Below are 20126 nucleotides of genomic sequence, written 5' to 3'. Positions count from 1 at the left end.
AAAGACGCAAACAAAGCTCTCCCTCGCCCTCCATTTGGCAAATCTGACCATAATTCTATCCTCCTGATTCCTGCTTACGAGCCAAAACTAAAGCAGGAAGTACCAGTGACTCGCTCAGTACGGAAGTGGTCATATGATGCAGATGCTACGCTACAGGACTGTTTTGCTAGCACAGACTGGAATATGTTCTGGGAATCATCTGATGGCATTGAGGAGTATACCACCTCAGTCACCGGATTCATCAATAAGTGCATCGACGACGTTGTCGTCACAGTGGTCGTAAGTACATGTCCCAACCAGAAGCCCTGGATTACAGGCAACATCCGCACCGAGCTAAAGGCTAGAGCTGTCACTTTCAAGGACCGGCCCGCTAATCCAGACTCTTAAAAGATGTCCTGCTGTCCACTCAGACAAACCATCAAATAGGCAAAGCGTCAATACAGGACTAAAATTGTATCCTACAACACTGGCTCTGACACTCGTCGGATGTGGCAGGGCTTGAAAACTATTATGGACTACAAAGGGAAACGCAGCCGCGAGCTGCTCAGTGATGCGAGCCTACCAGACGAGCTTAATACCTTTTACGCTTGCTTCGAGGCAAGCAACACTGAAGCATGCATGAGAGCACCAGCTGTTATAGACGACTGTGTGATCACGCTCTCTTTAGCCGATGTGAGCAAGACCTTTAAACAGGTCAAAATTATCAAAGCTGCGGGGCCAGACAGATTACCAGGACGTGTACTGCGAGCATGCTCTGACCAACTGGCAAGTGTCTTCACTAACATTTCAACCTCTCTCTGACAGTCTGTAATACCAACATGTTTCAAACAGACCACCATATTCCCTGTGCCCAAGAAAGCGATGGTAACCTGCCTAAATGATTACAGACCCGTAGCACTCACGTCGGTAGCCATGAAGTGCTTTGAAAGGCTAGTCATCAACACCATCATGCCAGAAACCCTAGAGCCACTCCAATTCGCATACCGCCCCAACACATCCACAGATGACGCAATCTCAATAGCACACCACACTGCCCTTTCCCACCTGTGCAAAAGGAACACCTATGTAAGAATTCTGTTCTTTGATTACAGCTCCACTCCTGTACCCCCTGTTCACCCACGACTGTGTGGCCAAGCACGACTCAAACCCCATCATTAAGTTTGCTGAAGACACAACAGTGGTAGACCTGATCACCGACAATGATGAGACAGCCTATAGGGAGGAGGTCAGAGACCTGGCAGTGTGGTGTCAGGACAACAACCCCCCCCTATTGGAGGTCCAACTGAAATGTGATTTGTGTTCCCTATAGAGATCAGAAAGAGCTGCTGTCTGATTGGCTGCAGGCATACAGTTGAGCTAGCCCCCAGCACACAAACATAATTTACTGGTTCTAATCCAATCACACAGACCCACCATGATTACGTGCACCCACACACAATCACATCACAAAGAGATGGACAGGGAGGGAGAGGATGGAGGGAGAGGAGGAGGGTGAGAAAGAGAGAGATAGATGAGGTAATGCAAAGGGATTTGGAAACTGGACAGCGGGAGACGGGAGACAAACAGGAGAAAAACGAAACATTTAGTGTGTGTGTGTGTGTGTATTTGTGTGTGTGTGTATTTGTGTGTGTGTGTGTGTGTGTGTGTGTGTGTGTGTGTGTGTGTGTGTGTGTGTGTGTGTGTGTGTGTGTGTGTGTGTGTATTTGTGTGTGTGTGTGTGTGTGTGTGTGTGTATTTGTGTGTGTGTGTGTTTGTGTGTATTCATGTGTGTGGGTGTGTGTGTGTTCAAATAAGGAGGAATGACATGACTGAGATAAATATTAGTGAAGGCTAATTCAGTAGTGTTTTTGTGACAGCGTGGTGTGAGCCCAGCATGAACACAGACACCACTGTAAACCTCTGACAAGGTCCATTACACACACACGGACAGGCTGCTGTTCCTCTGGCTCTGAGCTTAAAGATACAAAGAGAGTGAAGGATGGTGTTGCATTATAATACACACAGTAACAGTCGGATCTGTCTGACACGGTGCAGCAGAGAGAAAACCAGTGTCAGGACAGAAACATAGGGCAGGTAGTTCATATGAGAATAACATATCGTATTCTCTGTTACGTCTTCTTAAACAACCATCTCTGATCTTAGAAATGAATTACAAGCTACATGGAAGAACAAAGCGTTGTTATCAATTTGTTCTTACAAGGCCTTAACAAATCTGTTACTATTGAAATATGTCAAACATGCTATTTCCATGTGCTGTATTCTGTCTGCACATTGTAGCCCAGTCAGACAGACAATACCAGCTGCTGTCAGCAGGCCCACCAGGCTATAGCAGGCTATAGAGGGCTTCTGGGCTGGAAGAATTGACCCCTTACTACCTTTGTCATTACACTTCCATTAGAGACACCTCCCACTGACCTTATTAACTCGATGTGTTGCCCAATAACACTGCTTTCTTGGGCCACAGAGAGGATATATAGAGGATAGCTTGGTATCTGGGTAAAATCTAGATCAGTGGTAGAATAAATAGATGTGTGTTAGACCTTCTGCCACTCCCTTCATGAGATAATCATGCTTGCTCACATGCACACACAGTAAGGTACTCCTCAGAGATGTTCGGAGAGAAGGCTGGTTAGTGGTGAACAACATTACCTACTAATGACTATCTGTCTCCAACACAGACTGACTGTTCTGATAGACGCACATCTGAGATGTTCTGTACCCTTCTGTTTCACAACATATCCTTTATAATTACAACTAAAAAAGACAGACAGACAGACAGACAGACAGGGTCCCCAGAGACACACACATGGACTGGCTCCTGGCATCACGTTTCATGGGACAATTCAGTGGCCTTATGGTTAGAATGTCCGACTGAGACTGGAAGGTTGGAGTGGTCCTGTGGTTACAGTGTTTGCCCTGAGACTGGAAGGTTGGAGTGGTCCTGTGGTTACAGTGTTTGCCCTGAGACCGGAAGGTTGGAGTGGTCCTGTGGTTACAGTGTTTGCCCTGATACTGGAAGGTTGGAGTGGTCCTGTGGTTACAGTGTTTGCCCTGAGACTGGAAGGTGGGAGTTTGGTCCTGTGGTTACAGTGTTTGCCCTGAGACTGGAAGGTGGGAGTTTGGTCCTGTGGTTACAGTGTTTGCCCTGAGACTGGAAGGTTGGAGTGGTCCTGTGGTTACAGTGTTTGCCCTGAGACTGGAAGGTTGGAGTGGTCCTGTGGTTACAGTGTTCGCCCTGAGACTGGAAGGTTGGGAGTTTGGTCCTGTGGTTACAGTGTTTGCCCTGAGACTGGAAGGTGGGAGTTTGGTCCCGGCCGAGTCACACCAGACTGTAAAAATAGGACCCAATGCGGCTCTGCTTGGCACTCAGCATTAAGGTTGATAGATTGGGGGTAAGGCCCTGCGATAGACTTGTGTCCTGTCCAGGGGGTGTATTAGTACATCAAGCTGCTTCACGCTACAGAAAGAGAAAATAGGCTCCTGCTCCTACTTACCATCTGAGTGAGTGTGTGTACGTGTGTACTGTACGTGTGTTGTTAATGGTTGTTTGCATTCTCCTTCATCTGCCCTACTCCTCTATCCTCCATCCCCATCCTCCCTCAGATGATTCTGGAGGTTCAGTTGTATGTGAAAGGATGTGACTGCCCTGTGAGGAGCCTGCTCCTGAGCTGACAGAAATGGGGAGTTTCACCAACTGCCTTCACGTGAGATGTCACTCTACAGATGTGACAGGGAAGCTAAGCTGTACTAGTAGGGGAAGGCATCAACGTGTCAACTGGGATGGTAGAAAATAAACTATTATCAGTCTTTGTGTAGGTATGTGGTTGGGTGTATAAAAGCATTGTGTGTGTGTGTGTGTATGTGTGGTGTTGTAGGGGAGATAAGGAACTTCCTGAACTGTCCAATTTCCTGTCCAATATTTGCCTTCTGCACTGAGCACTTTATCACAGGAAAAGACAGAGAGAACCCCAATATCAGAGAGAGAGAGAGAGAGAGAGAGAGAAGAGTAAACAAGAAAGACAAAATAGACAGAAGAAGGGAGGGGGGAAGAGGGAAATGAGATCAATGAGATCATTTTTCCAAACAGAAGGAGGAACAGAACAGCACTCCGCTCCGCTCTACAAAAATAGAACACCTACAATGTTCCATGATGACACCTCCTGATTCTAATGGCTCATTAAAAGGAGTGGGACCAGGCTCCAGCTATAGCATTTCCCACTAACAAGCTCAGACCAGCGCGCACACACACACACACACACACACACACACACACACACACACACACACACACACACACACACACACACTTGTAAGCTCACGCTCAGAGCAGCAGAGAGAGGGAGACAGAGAAGACCTCCACATACAATACAGTACTCTTATAATTACCCAACACAGACAGACAGATCGCCTCATCTCCATAATGAGCCAGCAGAGCTGAAAGTCTTTATCTGACTCAAAGAAAAGGGACAGTCAAATAAGAAGTGCTAATGTTGTAGGATGAGCAGTAAAAACACAACTTAGACTGTCAAGGATGAAACCTAATTAGGCTCTTAGCTCTGGGCAAGGAATGACTGTGACTGAGAATGTCTACCAATTATCCATACAGATTCAGAACAATTCATTTTCTTTGCTATCTCAAAAACCATATAATAAAACTAGTGGAGCCGGTGGTGGATGGCAAGCTAAGGGAAAAATGGAACCTGCGTCCCGAGTAAGATGTGTGACATTTAGCCATATATCACCTGTGAAACAGACAGAGCCAGGGCTCGATTGGTCCAGTCTATGCTGCAGCAGCAGGGCCACAAAGGTAACAGTGTCACCACTAAGACACAAACAGCACTGAAACATAGAGGAGAGAACATCCATCATACTCAGCCTCAACCCAGAGAGAGAAAGAGAGAAGGGGAGGGGGGGAAGAGAGGTGGCAGGTAGAGAGGGCAGAGGGGAGAGGGGAGAGGGGAGAGGGGAGAGGGGAGAGGGGAGAGGGGAGAGGGGAGGGAGGGGAGAGGGAGAGGGAGAGGGAGAGGGGAGGGAGGGGAGAGGGGAGAGGGGAGAGGGGAGAGGGGAGAGGGGAGAGGGGAGAGAGGAGGGAGGAGGGAGGAGGGAGAGATGAGAGGGGTATGAAGAGAGGGGAGAGGGAAAGAGAGAGAGAGAGAGAGAGAGAGAGAGAGAGAGAGAGAGAGAGAGAGAGAGAGAGAGAGAGAGAGAGGGAGGGAGGGAGGGAGGGAGGGAGGGAGGGAGAGGGGAGAGGGGAGAGGGGAGAGAGGAGGGAGAGATGAGAGGGGTATGAAGAGAGGGAGAGGGAAAGAGAGAGAGAGAGAGAGAGAGAGAGAGAGAGAGAGAGAGAGAGAGAGAGAGAGAGAGGGAGGGAGGGAGGGAGGGAGGGAGGGAGGGAGGGAAGAGAGGGGGAGGTAGCAAGGTAGAGGGGGAGGGAGAGAGGAGAGGGGGAAGGATAGAGAGAGGGGAAAGAAAGAGAGAGAGGGGGGAGAGAGGGGGCAGGGAGAGAGTGGGAGGCATAGAGGGAGAGAGGAGAGGGGAGAGAGGGAAGAGAGGGAAAGAGAGAGAGATTTTGGGAGGGAGGGAGAGAGGGAAGAGAGGGGGCGGGGAGAGAGGGGGAGGAAGAGAGGTAGAGGGGACAGGGGGAGAGGGAGGGAGTGAAGAGAGGGGGCGGCGAGAGAGGGAAAGGGAGGGAGGGGACGAGAGAGAGCGGGAGAGAGAGAGAGGGAGGGAAGGAGGGATGAGAGGGGGCAGATAGAGAGGGCGAGGGGGAGGTAGAGGGAGGGAGGGAAGAGAGGGGGCAGGGAGAAAGGGGAGGTAGAGAGGGAGAGGGGGAGGATGAGAGGATGAGAGGAGAGGGGGAGAGGGAAAGAGAGAGAGACAGAGAGAGACAGAGAGAGAGAAGGGAAGGGAGGGAGGGAGGGAGGGAGGGAGGGAGGGAGGGAGGGAGGGAGGGAGGGGGGAGAGAGGGTGAGGTAGAGAGGGGGAGGTAGTGAGGGAGAAGGGATAGGAGGAGGGAGAGAGGACAGGGGGAGGGAGAGAGAGGGAGAGGGTAAGGAAGGGAGATGGGGAGAAAAAGTGAGGGTAGAGAGGGAGAGGGAAGAGGAAGAGGACTGAGAGAGGGAGAAAGCGGAAAGCAGAAAGCAGAAAGATAAATAAAGGGAGGCGAAGAGGAAAGAGAGGGAGAGTGGAAATGACAGATTGGAGAGTAGAGCTCGGCTGGTTTTCACTGACAACACAAGCATGTCAACAGTGACCTCCATAACCAGCCATCAGTCAAAGACACATCCAAAGAAAACAGAGCTGCCAGCATACAGAATCAAAGCAAAGATCCAGTATCTTCACATTCCCTCACACCCAGTCTAAAACCACATCTATAACCACAGTGTAAAATGGCTGTAATGTAAAACCACTGGGCCTACTGTACCTCTCATTGTCCACACTCCTGAATCCAGGCAGGATGTGTCTGAAGCTGGAGTTACGGTCCAGTTTCGGCTGGCTCTTAGTACGCTTTATAGAACCCTTCAGCCTCCGACTCAGAAAGCCCTGGAGAAAGTGAAAGAGGGACAAAGAAGGGAGTGAGAGAGAGAGAGAGAGAGAGGGCAGAGAGAGAGAGGGAGCGAGAGAGAGAGAGAAACAGAGAGAGAGAGAGGATATGGTGGTTTAAGTCAATTTCACATACACATGGTTAGCAGATGTTAATGCGAGTGTAGCGAAATTCTTGGTGAGAGGGAGAGAAAGAGATGGCAGAGAGGGAGCGAGAGAGAGCAAATTAAGTGGAGAGAGAGAGAGAGAGAGAGGGGAGAGAGAGTGTGTTATGGTGTGTGTGTGTGTGTGTGTGTGTGTGTGTGTGTGTGTGTGTGTGTGTGTGTGTGTGTGTGTGTGTGTGTGTGTGTGTGTGTGAGAGAGAGAGAGAGGGGGTCAGAGGCAGGGGAAAGAACGACAGGGAGAGAGAAAGAGTGTGCGTGTGTGTGTGTGAGAGAGAGAGTGTGCGTGTGTGTGAGAGAGAGAAAGAGAGAGAGATTGAGAGAGAGAGGAGGAGAGAGGGATAGAGGTCATCAAGTACAACATAATGAAATAGGAAAGTATGAAATAAAAATGAATCAGTATATGTGATCCCAATCACTCCAATGTTACAGTAAAATGTATCTGTATATGTGATCCCAATCACTCCAATGTTACAGTAAAATGTATCCGTATATGTGATCCCAATCACTCCAATGTTACAGTAAAATGTAGCAGTATCTGTCCAGTGAATACATGGTTATTAATATTGGCTTGCAGAGGGCTTGCAGAGGGCTTGAGAGGGCTTGAGAGGGCTTGCAGAGGGCTTGCAGAGGGCTTGAGAGGGCTTGAGAGGGCTTGCAGAGGGCTTGCAGAGGGCTTGAGAGGGCTTGCAGAGGGCTTGAGAGGGCTTGAGAGGGCTTGCAGAGGGATTTCAGAGGGCTTGCAGAGGGCTTGAGAGGGCTTGCAGAGGGCTTGCAAGAGGGCTTGAGAGGGCTTGCAGAGGGCTTGCAGAGGGCTTGCAGAGGGCTTGAGAGGGCTTGCAGAGGGCTTGCAGAGGGCTTGAGAGGGCTTGCAGAGGGCTTGAGAGGGCTTGCAGAGGGCTTACAGAGGGCTTGAGATGGCTTGCAGAGGGCTTGCAGAGGGCTTGAGAGGGCTTGAGAGGGCTTGAGAGGGCTTGCAGAGGGCTTGCAGAGGGCTTGCGAGGGCGTGCAGAGGGCTTGAGAGGGCTTGCAGAGGGCTTGAGAGGGCTTGCAGAGGGCTTGCACAGGGCTTGAGAGGGCTTGCAGAGGGCTTGAGAGGGCTTGCAGAGGGCTTGCAGAGGGCTTGCAGAGGGCTTGAGAGGGCTTGAGAGGGCTTGCAGAGGGATTGAGAGGGCTTGCAGAGGGCTTGAGAGGGCTTGCAGAGGGCTTGCAAGAGGGCTTGAGAGGGCTTGCAGAGGGCTTGCAGAGGGCTTGCAGAGGGCTTGCAGAGGGCTTGAGAGGGCTTGCAGAGGGCTTGCAGAGGGCTTGAGAGGGCTTGCAGAGGGCTTGAGAGGGCTTGCAGAGGGCTTGCAGAGGGCTTACAGAGGGCTTGAGAGGGCTTGCAGAGGGCTTGCAGAGGGCTTGAGAGGGCTTGAGAGGGCTTGCAGAGGGCTTGCAGAGGGCTTGAGAGGGCTTGCAGGGGGCTTGAGAGGGCTTGCAGAGGGCTTGCAGAGTGCTTGAGAGGGCTTGCAGAGGGCTTGAGAGGGCTTGAGAGGGCTTGAGAGGGCTTGCAGAGGGCTTGCAGAGGGCTTGAGAGGGTGATAGAGAACCGTCTGAGACAGTCCCTCAATGAGAATATTCACACTCACATTTGAATATGCTGGCAATCAATCAGTCAGTCTATTATTTTTAGCTTTAGCTGCCATCCTTTCACCCAATCCCCTCTCTTTCACTCCTTCTCTCTCTGCACTTTTCTCAAGATACTGCTCTGCCACATCTGCAGCCCAAGGCTGACTCCCCCAAGCTCCTCTCTGTTTCCATAGAAACTGTTGGCTGGAGAGAGAGAGAAAGAGAGAGAAAATGAGAGAGGGGTGTGGTAAATTAAAGACATGATGGAAACATAGCAAGTTTTTGGAGGAGAAGGAGAAAAAGCCTTGTGATTTCCAGCTTTACACAGCAGAGAAAGAGGAGAGAAGATAAATAGATCCTCACTGAGAGAGAGGAGATCAGAGGAGTCACTTCCCAGTGCCCCACAATCTATCTGAGGATAAGGGAGGGGAGAGAGGAGAAGGGGAGTCACTTCACAGTGCCCCACAATCCAACTGAGGATAAGGGAGGGGAGAGAGGAGATCAGAGGAGTCACTTCACAGTGCCCCACAATCTATCTGAGGATAAGGGAGGGGAGAGAGGAGAAGGGGAGTCACTTCACAGTGCCCCACAATCTTTCTGAGGATAAGGGAGGGGAGAGAGGAGATCAGAGGAGTCATTTCACAGTGCCCCATAATCTATCTGAGGATAAGGGAGGGGAGAGAGGAGATCAGAGGAGTCACTTCACAGTGCCCCACAATCTATCTGAGGATAAGGGAGGGGAGAGAGGAGATCAGAGGAGTCACTTCACAGTGCCCCACAATCTATCTGAGGATAAGGGAGGGGAGAGAGGAGATCAGTGGAGTCACTTCACAGTGCCCCACAATCTATCTGAGGATAAGGGAGGGGAGAGAGGAGATCAGTGGAGTCACTTCACAGTGCCCCACAATCTATCTGAGGATAAGGGAGGGGAGAAAGGAGAAGGGGAGGGGGAAGAGGGAAGGGGAGGAAGGGGGAAGAAGAGAAGGGGAGGGTGAAGAGGGAAGGGGAGGGAGGGGGAAGAGGAGAAGGGGAGTGAGGGGGAAGAGGAGAAGGGGAGGAAGGGCAGAGAGGAGAAGGGGAGGAGGAAGAGGGAAAGGGAGGGGGAGGGGGAAGGGGAGGGAGGGGAGAGAGGAGAAGGGGAGGGAGAAGAGGGAATGGGAGGAAGGGCAGAGAGGAGAAGGGGAGGAGGAAGAGGGAAGCGGAGGGGGAGGGGGAAGGGGAGGGAGGGGAGAGAGGAGAAGGGGAGGGAGAAGAGGGAAGGGGAGGAAGGGGGAAGAGGAGAAGGGGAGGGGGAGGGGGAAGAGGGAAGGGGAGGGAGGGAGGGAGCGGGAAGAGGAGAAGGTGAGGGAGAGGGAAGAGGAGAAGGGGAGGAAGGGCAGAGAGGAGAAGGGGAGGAGGAAGAGGGAAAGGGGGGAAGAGGAGAAGGGAGGAAGGGGGAAGAGGAGAAGGGGAGGTAGGGGAAAGAGGAGAAGGGGAGGGCAAGAGGGAAGGGGAGGGGGAAGAGGGAAGGGGAGGGAGGGGAGAGAGGAAAAGGGGAGGTGGAAGAGGGAGGGGAGGGAGCGGGAAGAGGAGAAGGGGAGGGAGGGGGAAGAGGGGAGGGGGAGGGAGGGGGAAGAGGTGAAGGGGAGGGAGGGGGAAGAGGAGAGGGGGAGGGAGGGGGAAGATGGGAAGGGGAAGGGGGAAGCGGAGGGAGGGGGAAGAGGGGAAGGAGGGGAAGAGGGAAGGGAAGCGAGGGGAAGAGAGAAGGGGAGGGAGGGGAAAGAGGGAAGGGGAGGGGGAAGAGGAGAGGGGGAGGGAGGGGGAAGAGGGGAAGGGGAAGAGGGAAGGAGAGGGAGGGGTAAGAGGGGAAGGGGACGAAGGAAGGGGAGGGAGGGGGAAGAGGGGAAGGGGAAGAAGGAAGGGGAGGGAGGGGGAAGAGGGCAGGGAGGGGGAAGAGGGAAGGGGAGGGAGGGGGAAGAGTGGAAGGAGGGGAAGAGGGAAGGGGAGGGAGGGGAAGAGAGAAGGGGAGGGAGGGGAAAGAGGGAAGGGGAGGGAAGGGGAAGAGGGAAGGGGAGGGAGGGGGAAGAGGAGAAGGGGAGGAAGGGAGAAGAAGGAAGGGGAGGGAGGGGGAGAGGAGTGTGTGTGTGTGTGTGTGTGTGTGTGTGTGTGTGTGTGTGTGTGTGTGTGTGTGTGTGTGTGTGTGTGTGTGTGTGTGTGTGTGTTTGTGTGTGGCTTGTGTTGTTCAGGTGGAGCAGCAAAAGGACAGTAATAATGTGAGTAGGTGTGGCCAGCTGATCACAGGGTTATTCTGATGATTCTAACCCATCATTGGGTTGTCACTCTTCCAGTCACAGGAACATATTACATGCTACTTGAGATGCACAATGCACCAACACAGTTCCAGATATGGTAATAAAACATGTTGGTTGTGCTACAGCAGTCTTTTGATGTTTATCCAGTGATGTAAGATGAGGTAACCAAAACATTCCCACAGGTGCAGAGCTACATAGCCAGCTTTATCTCTCTAGCACACTCCAGCCAGCCTCTTCAAATCTCAATAGCTAAATGAATAGAGCTCCATCAGTCCTGGTGGTTGGGAGGTCTAGACTACCCCACTGCTCTCCTCCTCTCCTCTCTTCCTTCTACTATCATTCTCTTCATCTTCTCTCCTCTCCTTTCCTCCTCTCCTCTCTTCCTTCTCCTATCATTCTCTTCATCTTCTCTCCTCTCTTCCTTCTCCTATCATTATCTTCATCTTCTCTCCTCTCTTCCTTCTCCTATCATTCTCTTCATCTTCTCTCCTCTCTTCCTTCTCCTATCATTCTCTTCATCTTCTCTCCTCTCTTCCTTCTCCTATCATTCTCTTCATCTTCTCTCCTCTCTTCCTTCTCCTATCATTCTCTTCATCTTTTCTCCTCTCTTCCTTCTCCTATCATTCTCTTCATCTTCTCTCCTCTCTTCCTTCTCCTATCATTTTCTTCATCTTCTCTCCTCTCCTTTCCTCCTCTCCTCTCTTCCTTCTCCTATCATTCTCTTCATCTTCTCTCCTCTCTTCCTTCTCCCATCATTCTCTTCATCTTATCTCCTCTCCTTTCCTCCTCTCCTCTCTTCCTTCTCCCATCATTCTCTTCATCTTCTCTCCTCTCCTTTCCACCCAGCCATGATTTACCGGCTGAGGGATTAGCCCATATAAATATGTCATGCATCTGAGCGTCTGGGTTTGGCTGACTAGTGAACCTTGAGTGTGTGTGTGTGTGCTGAGTGTGTGCTGAGTGTGTATGTTTTTGGTTTTACTATCCTCACAATGATAGTGAAACATGGAAAATTCTCACATTTCGCCGGTTGCCTCAAGGTAAAAGGCTATTTTAGGTTTAGGGGTTAGGGATGGGTTACGGGTTAGGAATATGTTACGGGTTAGGCTTACGGTTTAGGGATATGGTTACAATTAGGGTTAGCATTTAGGTCTAGGCTTAAGAGTTAGGGTTAGATTTAGGTCTAGGCTTAAGAGTTAGGGTTAGATTTAGGTCTAGGGTTAATAGTTAGGGTTAGATTTAGGTCTAGGGTTAAGAGTTAGGGTAAGATTTAGGTATAGGGTTAAGAGTTAGGGTTAGATTTAGGTCTAGGGTTAAGAGTTAGGGTTAGATGTAGGTCTAGGGTTAAGAGTTAGGGTTAGATGTAGGTCTAGGGTTAAGAGTTAGGGTTAGATGTAGGTCTAGGGTTAAGAGTTAGGGTTTGATTTAGGTCTAGGGTTAAGAGTTAGGGTTAGATTTAGGTCTAGGGTTAAGAGTTAGGGTTAGATGTAGGTCTAGGGTTAAGAGTTAGGGTTAGATTTAGGTCTAGGGTTAAGAGTTAGGGTTAGATTTAGGTCTAGGGTTAAGAGTTAGGGTTAGATTTAGGTCTAGGGTTAATAGTTAGGGTTAGATTTAGGTCTAGGGTTAAGAGTTAGGGTTAGATGTAGGTTTAGGGTTAAGAGTTAGGGTTAGATTTAGGTCTAGGGTTAAGAGTTAGGGTCAGGTTTAACACCCCTACTCTTATGAGGGATCTTTAGTGAACACAGAGTGTCAGGACACCCGTTTAATGTCCCATCCAAAATACCACACCCTACACAGGGGAATGTCCCCAATCACTGCCCTGGGGCATTGGGATAGTTTCTTTAGACCAGAGGAAAGGGTGCCTCCTACTGGCCCTCCAACACCACTTCCAGCAACATCTGGTCTCCCAACCAGGACCAACCCTGGCAAGCCAGCAATGGTATGCAGGGTGGTATGCTGCTGGTAATGTGGTTATCATAAATAAGGTAGTGAGTGAGACCGTTCACCTTGAATAGTTACCGCCTGGCAGTAATGATGTTGACATCTTCATTTAATACCACTGGCCAATCAGAATATTCACATCACATGTCTGTCTTACTAACAAGGAGGGAGAGAGAGAGGGAGAGGGGAGAGAGGTTCCCTCTCACATAGTGAACACACACTAAGGCTACAGGTTATTTTTTAACTACTATTCATCCTTTCGCTTCCCTCTCTCAAACTCATATTTGATTTGTGTGTGTTGCACAGTGCACTAGTCATCCAGACAGGCACAGCAGTGGAGGACTATAGGAGAGGGCTAAGGCCATACAGAACAGCAGCCTATACTGTATTCTCCCACTCTGTTCAATACAACTGACTGGTACCTGTATCAGAACAGCATATATCTCACATCTGAGCCTCTGTGAACTAGGGACAGTACACTGCCCAGGTGAACCATCCATCTAGCTGCACCTGTCAATATCTTACACACGCACACAGACATACAGAAGAGAGGAGAGAGGAGAGGTGCGAAGAAAGAGGAGAGGGAATAAGTAGAGGTGAAAAAGGTAGAAAACTGAGAAAATTAAAGAAAGTGTAGGACAGAGAGGGATGAGCAAAGGGAGAGAGATAAATGGAAGAACAATAAGGAAATAAAGAGGAGCCAGAGCACAAAAAGAGCGGGATGGAGCCAGAATGAGCCAGAATGAGATACACTGAGACAGAATGAGACAGAATGAGATGGAATGAGACGGAATGAGACAGAATGAGATGGAATGAGACAGAATGAGACGGAATGAGACGGAATGAGACAGAACGAGACAGAACGAGACAGAACGAGACAGAACGAGATAGAATGAGCCAGAATGAGCCAGAATGAGATACAATGAGACAGAATGAGACAGAATGATACAGAACGAGACAGAATGAGACGGAATGAGACAGAATGAGACAGAATGAGACGGAATGAGACAGAATGAGACAGAATGAGACAGAATGAGACGGAATGAGACAGAATGAGGGGAAAAGAAAGAAGAAGAATAAAACGAGCGACTAGAAAGGATGAAGGACAGAGGCATGTTCATTATGAGAGAGACGAAAAGCTAGATGCTAGAGAGAGGAATGAACAAGAGAGGAGTGAAATAAGGAGAAGGAGTGATGGCGAGCACAGTAAGGACCACCTCCCTCCTGCTATCTCCATGGCTCCTAAGTGTTATATAATAATCTGTGTGTGCTGGTTGGCATGCTGATCAGGCCGTGTCACGATCTGCTTCTCTCTGACCCCATAGACCAGATCCATGTTAAATGTCCAATGAAGTTGTTTTTATCCTAATATCAAATGATTTCTGGGTAAAAATGAAGTACGTTACTGTGATTGTTTTCAGTTAAAATGTTGACCAAATAAACTAAAATGGTTTCTTAGCCATTTCTCAAGCAAGAATTTTGCTATGGCTGTCTGGGAGTGGTCTGTCTGGGAGTGGTCTGTCTGGGAGTGGTCTGTCTGGGAGTGGTCTGTCTGGGAGTGGTCTGTCTGGGAGTGGTCTGTCTGGGAGTGGTCTGAGTGGTGAGTGGTCTGTCTGGGAGTGGTCTGAGTGGTGAGTGGTCTGTCTGGGAGTGGTCTGTCTGGGAGTGGTCTGTCTGGGAGTGGTCTGCCTGGGAGTTGTCTGAGTGGTGAGTGGTCTGTCTGGGAGTGGTCTGTCTGGGAGTGGTCTGTCTGGGAGTGGTCTGTCTGGGAGTGGTCTGTCTGGGAGTGGTCTGTCTGGGAGTGGTCTGTCTGGGAGTGGTCTGAGTGGTGAGTGGTCTGTCTGGGAGTGGTCTGTCTGGGAGTGGTCTGTCTGGGAGTGGTCTGTCTGGGAGTGGTCTGTCTGGGAGTGGTCGGTCTGGGAGTGGTCTGTCTGGGAGTGGTCTGTCTGGGAGTGGTCTGAGTGGTGAGTGGTCTGTCTGGGAGTGGTCTGTCTGGGAGTGGTCTGTCTGGGAGTGGTCTGTCTGGGAGTGGTCTGTCTGGGAGTGGTCTGACTGGGAGTGGTCTGTCTGGGAGTGGTCTGACTGGGAGTGGTCTGAGTGGTGAGTGGTCTGTCTGGGAGTGGTCTGTCTGGGAGTGGTCTGAGTGGTGAGTGGTCTGTCTGGGAGTGGTCTGTCTGGGAGTGGTCTGTCTGGGAGTGGTCTGAGTGGTGAGTGGTCTGTCTGGGAGTGGTCTGTCTGGGAGTGGTCTGTCTGGGAGTGGTCTGAGTGGTGATTGGTCTTTCTGGGAGTGGTCTGTCTGTGAGTGGTCTGTCTGGGAGTGGTCTGTCTGGGAGTGGTCTGTCTGGGAGTGGTCTGAGTGGTGAGTGGTCTGTCTGGGAGTGGTCTGTCTGGGAGTGGTCTGAGTGGTGAGTGGTCTGTCTGGGAGTGGTCTGTCTGGGAGTGGTCTGTCTGGGAGTGGTCTGAGTGGTGAGTGGTCTGTCTGGGAGTGGTCTGTATGGGAGTGGTCTGAGTGGTGATTGGTCTGTCTGGGAGTGGTCTGTCTGGGAGTGGTCTGAGTGGTGAGTGGTCTGTCTGGGAGTGGTCTGTCTGGGAGTGGTCTGTCTGGGAGTGGTCTGTCTGGGAGTGGTCTGAGTGGTGAGTGGTCTGTCTGGGAGTGGTCTGTCTGGGAGTGGTCTGTCTGGGAGTGGTCTGTCTGGGAGTGGTCTGTCTGGGAGTGGTCTGAGTGGTGAGTGGTCTGTCTGGGAGTGGTCTGTCTGGGAGTGGTCTGTCTGGGAGTGGTCTGTCTGGGAGTGGTCTGTCTGGGAGTGGTCTGAGTGGTGAGTGGTCTGTCTGGGAGTGGTCTGTCTGGGAGTGGTCTGTCTGGGAGTGGTCTGTCTGGGAGTGGTCTGAGTGGTGAGTGGTCTGTCTGGGAGTGGTCTGTCTGGGAGTGGTCTGTCTGGGAGTGGTCTGTCTGAGAGTGGTCTGTCTGGGAGTGGTCTGTCTGGGAGTGGTCTGTCTGGGAGTGGTCTGTCTGGGAGTGGTCTGAGTGGGAGTGGTCTGAGTGGTGAGTGGTCTGTCTGGGAGTGGTCTGTCTGGGAGTGGTCTGAGTGGTGAGTGGTCTGTCTGGGAGTGGTCTGTCTGGGAGTGGTCTGTCTGGGAGTGGTCTGTCTGGGAGTGGTCTGTCTAGGAGTGGTCTGTCTGGGAGTTGTCTGAGTGGTGAGTGGTCTGTCTGGGAGTGGTCTGTCTGGGAGTGGTCTGAGTGGTGAGTGGTCTGTCTGGGAGTGGTCTGTCTGGGAGTGGTCTGAGTGGTGAGTGGTCTGTCTGGGAGTGGTCTGTCTGGGAGTGGTCTGTCTGGGAGTGGTCTGTCTGGGAGTGGTCTGAGTGGTGAGTGGTCTGTCTGGGAGTGGTCTGTCTGGGAGTGGTCTGTCTGGGAGTGGTCTGAGTGGTGAGTGGTCTGTCTGGGAGTGGTCTGAGTGGTGAGTGGTCTGTCTGGGAGTGGTCTGTCTGGGAGTGGTCTGAGTGGTGAGTGGTCTGTCTGGGAGTGGTCTGTCTGGGAGTGGTCTGTCTGGGAGTGGTCTGTCTGGGAGTGGTCTGTCTGGGAGTGGTCTGAGTGGTGAGTGGAAAATTGAAATCTAGCTGTTATTTACAGAGCTGTTTGTTATTCTTATTTGTCTATTAGCTAATTCACCACCTAACTAATGATGTCACCAGGCAGGCCAAAACTCCAACCCAGGCAGACATTGTGTCCGTCTTTTCAAACAGCTCCTACACTAAAAGGGCATTATCAAAATGTCCACAATTTGACAGTATTATTATTTATGAACCTGTTATGGATCAAACTGTTAAACGTTTTGCTCGTCGTGCGATATTCTCATAGATGATCAATACTTCCACACATTTTCAGACCCTGCACTTATCAATAGGATCAAAACATGAACACATAACATTCCCTAGGTTAATGCATACTTTACGGCATAAATGAAGGCAAATAATGCAATATGTATGATGTAGTTGACCTAAACAAAATTTGTCATAGGCCAAAATCATCTCAGATGTAATCAGTACATTGACTTTAATGACATATTCTTGAAACCTCCATTGCTTATAACATGCACCATAAATTCCATCCCGCAACACACCCAGTTCATTTATGCACAGGACATAACACATGGACGTGACTGTTAACAGTACATTCCTGGATAATATACCGTTCACTGACCAACACCTTTCCATCAATTATTATGACACATGTTCTCCTAGCCTGTGGTTTTCAATATGTTAACATGCCAGTCACACACCAATCGCAGACAGTCATGTTAACACACCGTCTCGTGTGTGTGTGTGTGTGTGTGTGTGATGGTGCGATCCACTCTGCACAGTGGGGGGTGAGTGGAAGCCATGGGTTATATACTGTTTACCCCCGTCCGTCTTGGATCAGGCCATACTAATATTGATGAGTATAAATAATAATATATATACCCCAGGTGATGAACAACATTGCAGAGAATGAAGCTTAAAACCCAGTAAGGACTTGCAGTACGCAAGAGTACCAGAACCTAGAGTGTAAACCTATGGCAAGGTACAGCAAAGCCCCAGAATACACAATAGTATGACCATATGGATCTGACTATGCAGGAGTTGCTTCGGGATATGTCCCTGAATGCCCTTGAGAGGCCCAGCCAGAGCCCAGTGGAACCTCTCTGGAGAGACCTGAAAATCCCCATCCAAAATGACAAAGCTTGAGAGGATCTGCAGAGAAGAATGGGAGAAACTCCCCAAATACAAGTGTGCCCCCCCCCCCCACACACACACACACACTACATTGCATCAAAGTAAATGGAGTGGAGAAAAGTGGGCCGGACTCTTACTTGCCAGAAGAGGGCAGTGTATTGATAATTAGATGGCACAGACTGCAGCCATATTGAAGGGGTATAAAGTTGCTCGAATTCTGTGTAGGTTTGTGATTTTCTTGCTTATGGCTTAAGTGATGGTTTGAGTTTGGTTAACTGATCCTAGATCTGTGCCTAAGGGGCCAGGTACCCTCTACTTGCTGCCACTATTATATCATATCCATACAGAAACTTAATGAACTTACCCACATGTCCACAGGACAGAGATAAGTGGTCACGTGACTTTGTGGCGAGACACAGTGACTTCATCTAATCAGTTTTCTCCTCAGCTCTCTCATTCTCTCCTTTCTTTGCCTCTTCTCTCATTCTCTCCTTTCCTCTCCTCTCTTGGGAGTGCAAAGAGCAGCTTAATAACTGACGTCCAATCAATATTGAGTCTTCTCTGTCTGACTCCTCTCTCTCTCTCTCTCTCTCTCTCTCTCTCTCTCTCTCCTCTCTCTCTCTATCGCCCTCTCTCCCTCTCACTCTCTCTCTCTCTCTCTCTCTCTCTCTCTCTCTCTCTCTCTCTCTCTCTCTCTCTCTCTCCTCTCTCTCTCTATCACCCTCTCTCCTCTCTCTCTCTCTCTCTCTCTCGCTCTCTCTCTCTCAATTTTTCAATTGAAGATTGACTTTATTGACATGACAAGTTCATTATTACATTGTCAAAGTATACATATCGAAAAATAAAAATAAAATAAAAATATATATTTATATATAAAATATATATATATTTATATATAAATAAATGGTGGGACCAACAGCAATAATAATAGTTATTGTGGACATGGGAATACCATTAACAACAACTACAACAACAATATTAATGAGAACAACAATAGACCAGTGTCAACATGACTGAGAAGACACATGACATGGTATGAAAGACAAAACAAAACGAGATGGGAAATATTATCGACATTACTTTGCACTTTTCACTGGCTGTCCCTCAGGTTGTGGCAGGAGGACACATACAGTGCCTTGCGAAAGTATTCGGCCCCCTTGAACTTTGCGACCTTTTGCCACATTTCTGGCTTCAAACATAAAGATATAAAACTGTATTTTTTTGTGAAGAATCACCAACAAGTGGGACACAATCATGAAGTGGAACGACATTTATTGGATATTTCAAACTTTTTTAACAAATCAAAAACTGAAAAATTGGGCGTGCAAAATTATTCAGCCCCCTTAAGTTAATACTTTGTAGCGCCACCTTTTGCTGCGATTACAGCTGTAAGTCGCTTGGGGTATGTCTCTATCAGTTTTGCACATCGAGAGACTGAATTTTTTTCCCATTCCTCCTTGCAAAACAGCTCGAGCTCAGTGAGGTTGAATGGAGAGCATTTGTGAACAGCAGTTTTCAGTTCTTTCCACAGATTCTCGATTGGATTCAGGTCTGGACTTTGACTTGGCCATTCTAACACCTGGATATGTTTATTTTTGAACCATTCCATTGTAGATTTTTCTTTATGTTTTGGATCATTGTCTTGTTGGAAGACAAATCTCCATCCCAGTCTCAGGTCTTTTGCAGACTCCATCAGGTTTTCTTCCAGAATGGTCCTGTATTTGGCTCCATCCATCTTCCCATCAATTTTAACCATCTTCCCTGTCCCTGCTGAAGAAAAGCAGGCCCAAACCATGATGCTGCCACCACCATGTTTGACAGTGGGGATGGTGTGTTCAGGGTGATGAGCTGTGTTGCTTTTACGCCAAACATAACGTTTTGCATTGTTGCCAAAAAGTTCAATTTTGGTTTCATTCTTCCACATGTTTGGTGTGTCTCCCAGGTGGCTTGTGGCAAACTTTAAACGCCACTTTTTAATCATATCTTTAAGAAATGGCTTTCTTCTTGCCACTCTTCCATAAAGGCCAGATTGGTGCAATATACGACTGATTGTTGTCCTATGGACAGAGTCTCCCACCTCAGCTGTAGATCTCTGCAGTTCATCCAGAGTGATCATGGGTCTCTTGGCTGCATCTCTGATCAGTCTTCTCCTTGTATGAGCTGAAAGTTTAGAGGGACGGCCAGGTCTTGGTAGATTTGCAGTGGTTTGATACTCCTTCCATTTCAATATTATCGCTTGCACAGTGCTCCTTGGGATGTTTAAAGCTTGGGAAATCTTTTTGTATCCAAATCCGGCTTTAAACTTCTTCACAACAGTATCTCGGACCTGCCTGGTGTGTTCCTTGTTCTTCATGATGCTCTCTGCGCTTTTAACGGACCTCTGAGACTATCACAGTGCAGGTGCATTTATACGGAGACTTGATTACACACAGGTGGATTGTATTTATCATCATTAGTCATTTAGGTCAACATTGGATCATTCAGAGATCCTCACTGAACTTCTGGAGAGAGTTTGCTGCACTGAAAGTAAAGGGGCTGAATAATTTTGCACGCCCAATTTTTCAGTTTTTGATTTGTTAAAAAAGGTTGAAGTATCCAATAAATGTCGTTCCACTTCATGATTGTGTCCCACTTGTTGGTGATTCTTCACAAAAAAATACAGTTTTATATCTTTATGTTTGAAGCCTGAAATGTGGCAAAAGGTCGCAAAGTTCAAGGGGGCCGAATACTTTCGCAAGGCACTGTATGTGTCCTCCTGCCACAACCTGAGGGACAGCCAGTGAAAAGTGCAAAGTAATGTCGATAATATTTCCCATCTCGTTTTGTTTTGTCTTTCATACCATGTCATGTGTCTTCTCAGTCATGAGAAGTG

General features: G+C 49.1%; 1 protein-coding gene across 1 annotated transcript in view; it reads right to left on the bottom strand.

Moving 5' to 3' along the window:
• Window positions 1-6424: 6424 nt before the first annotated feature.
• LOC139399399 (disabled homolog 2-interacting protein-like) overlaps window positions 6425-20126 on the bottom strand; it is a gene marked incomplete at its 3' end in the record, with an annotated part of 24767 nt that continues 11065 nt past the window's right edge. Inside the window, exon 3 of the mRNA XM_071144808.1 lies at window positions 6425-6543. Within this exon, the coding sequence (XP_071000909.1) occupies window positions 6425-6543 (119 nt within the window). The remainder of the gene's footprint in view (window positions 6544-20126) is intronic.

The sequence above is a fragment of the Oncorhynchus clarkii genome, unplaced genomic scaffold, assembly GCF_045791955.1.
Source record: "Oncorhynchus clarkii lewisi isolate Uvic-CL-2024 unplaced genomic scaffold, UVic_Ocla_1.0 unplaced_contig_8212_pilon_pilon, whole genome shotgun sequence".
Lineage (NCBI taxonomy): Eukaryota > Metazoa > Chordata > Actinopteri > Salmoniformes > Salmonidae > Oncorhynchus > Oncorhynchus clarkii.
This window is presented reverse-complemented; position numbering and strand designations above follow the sequence as displayed.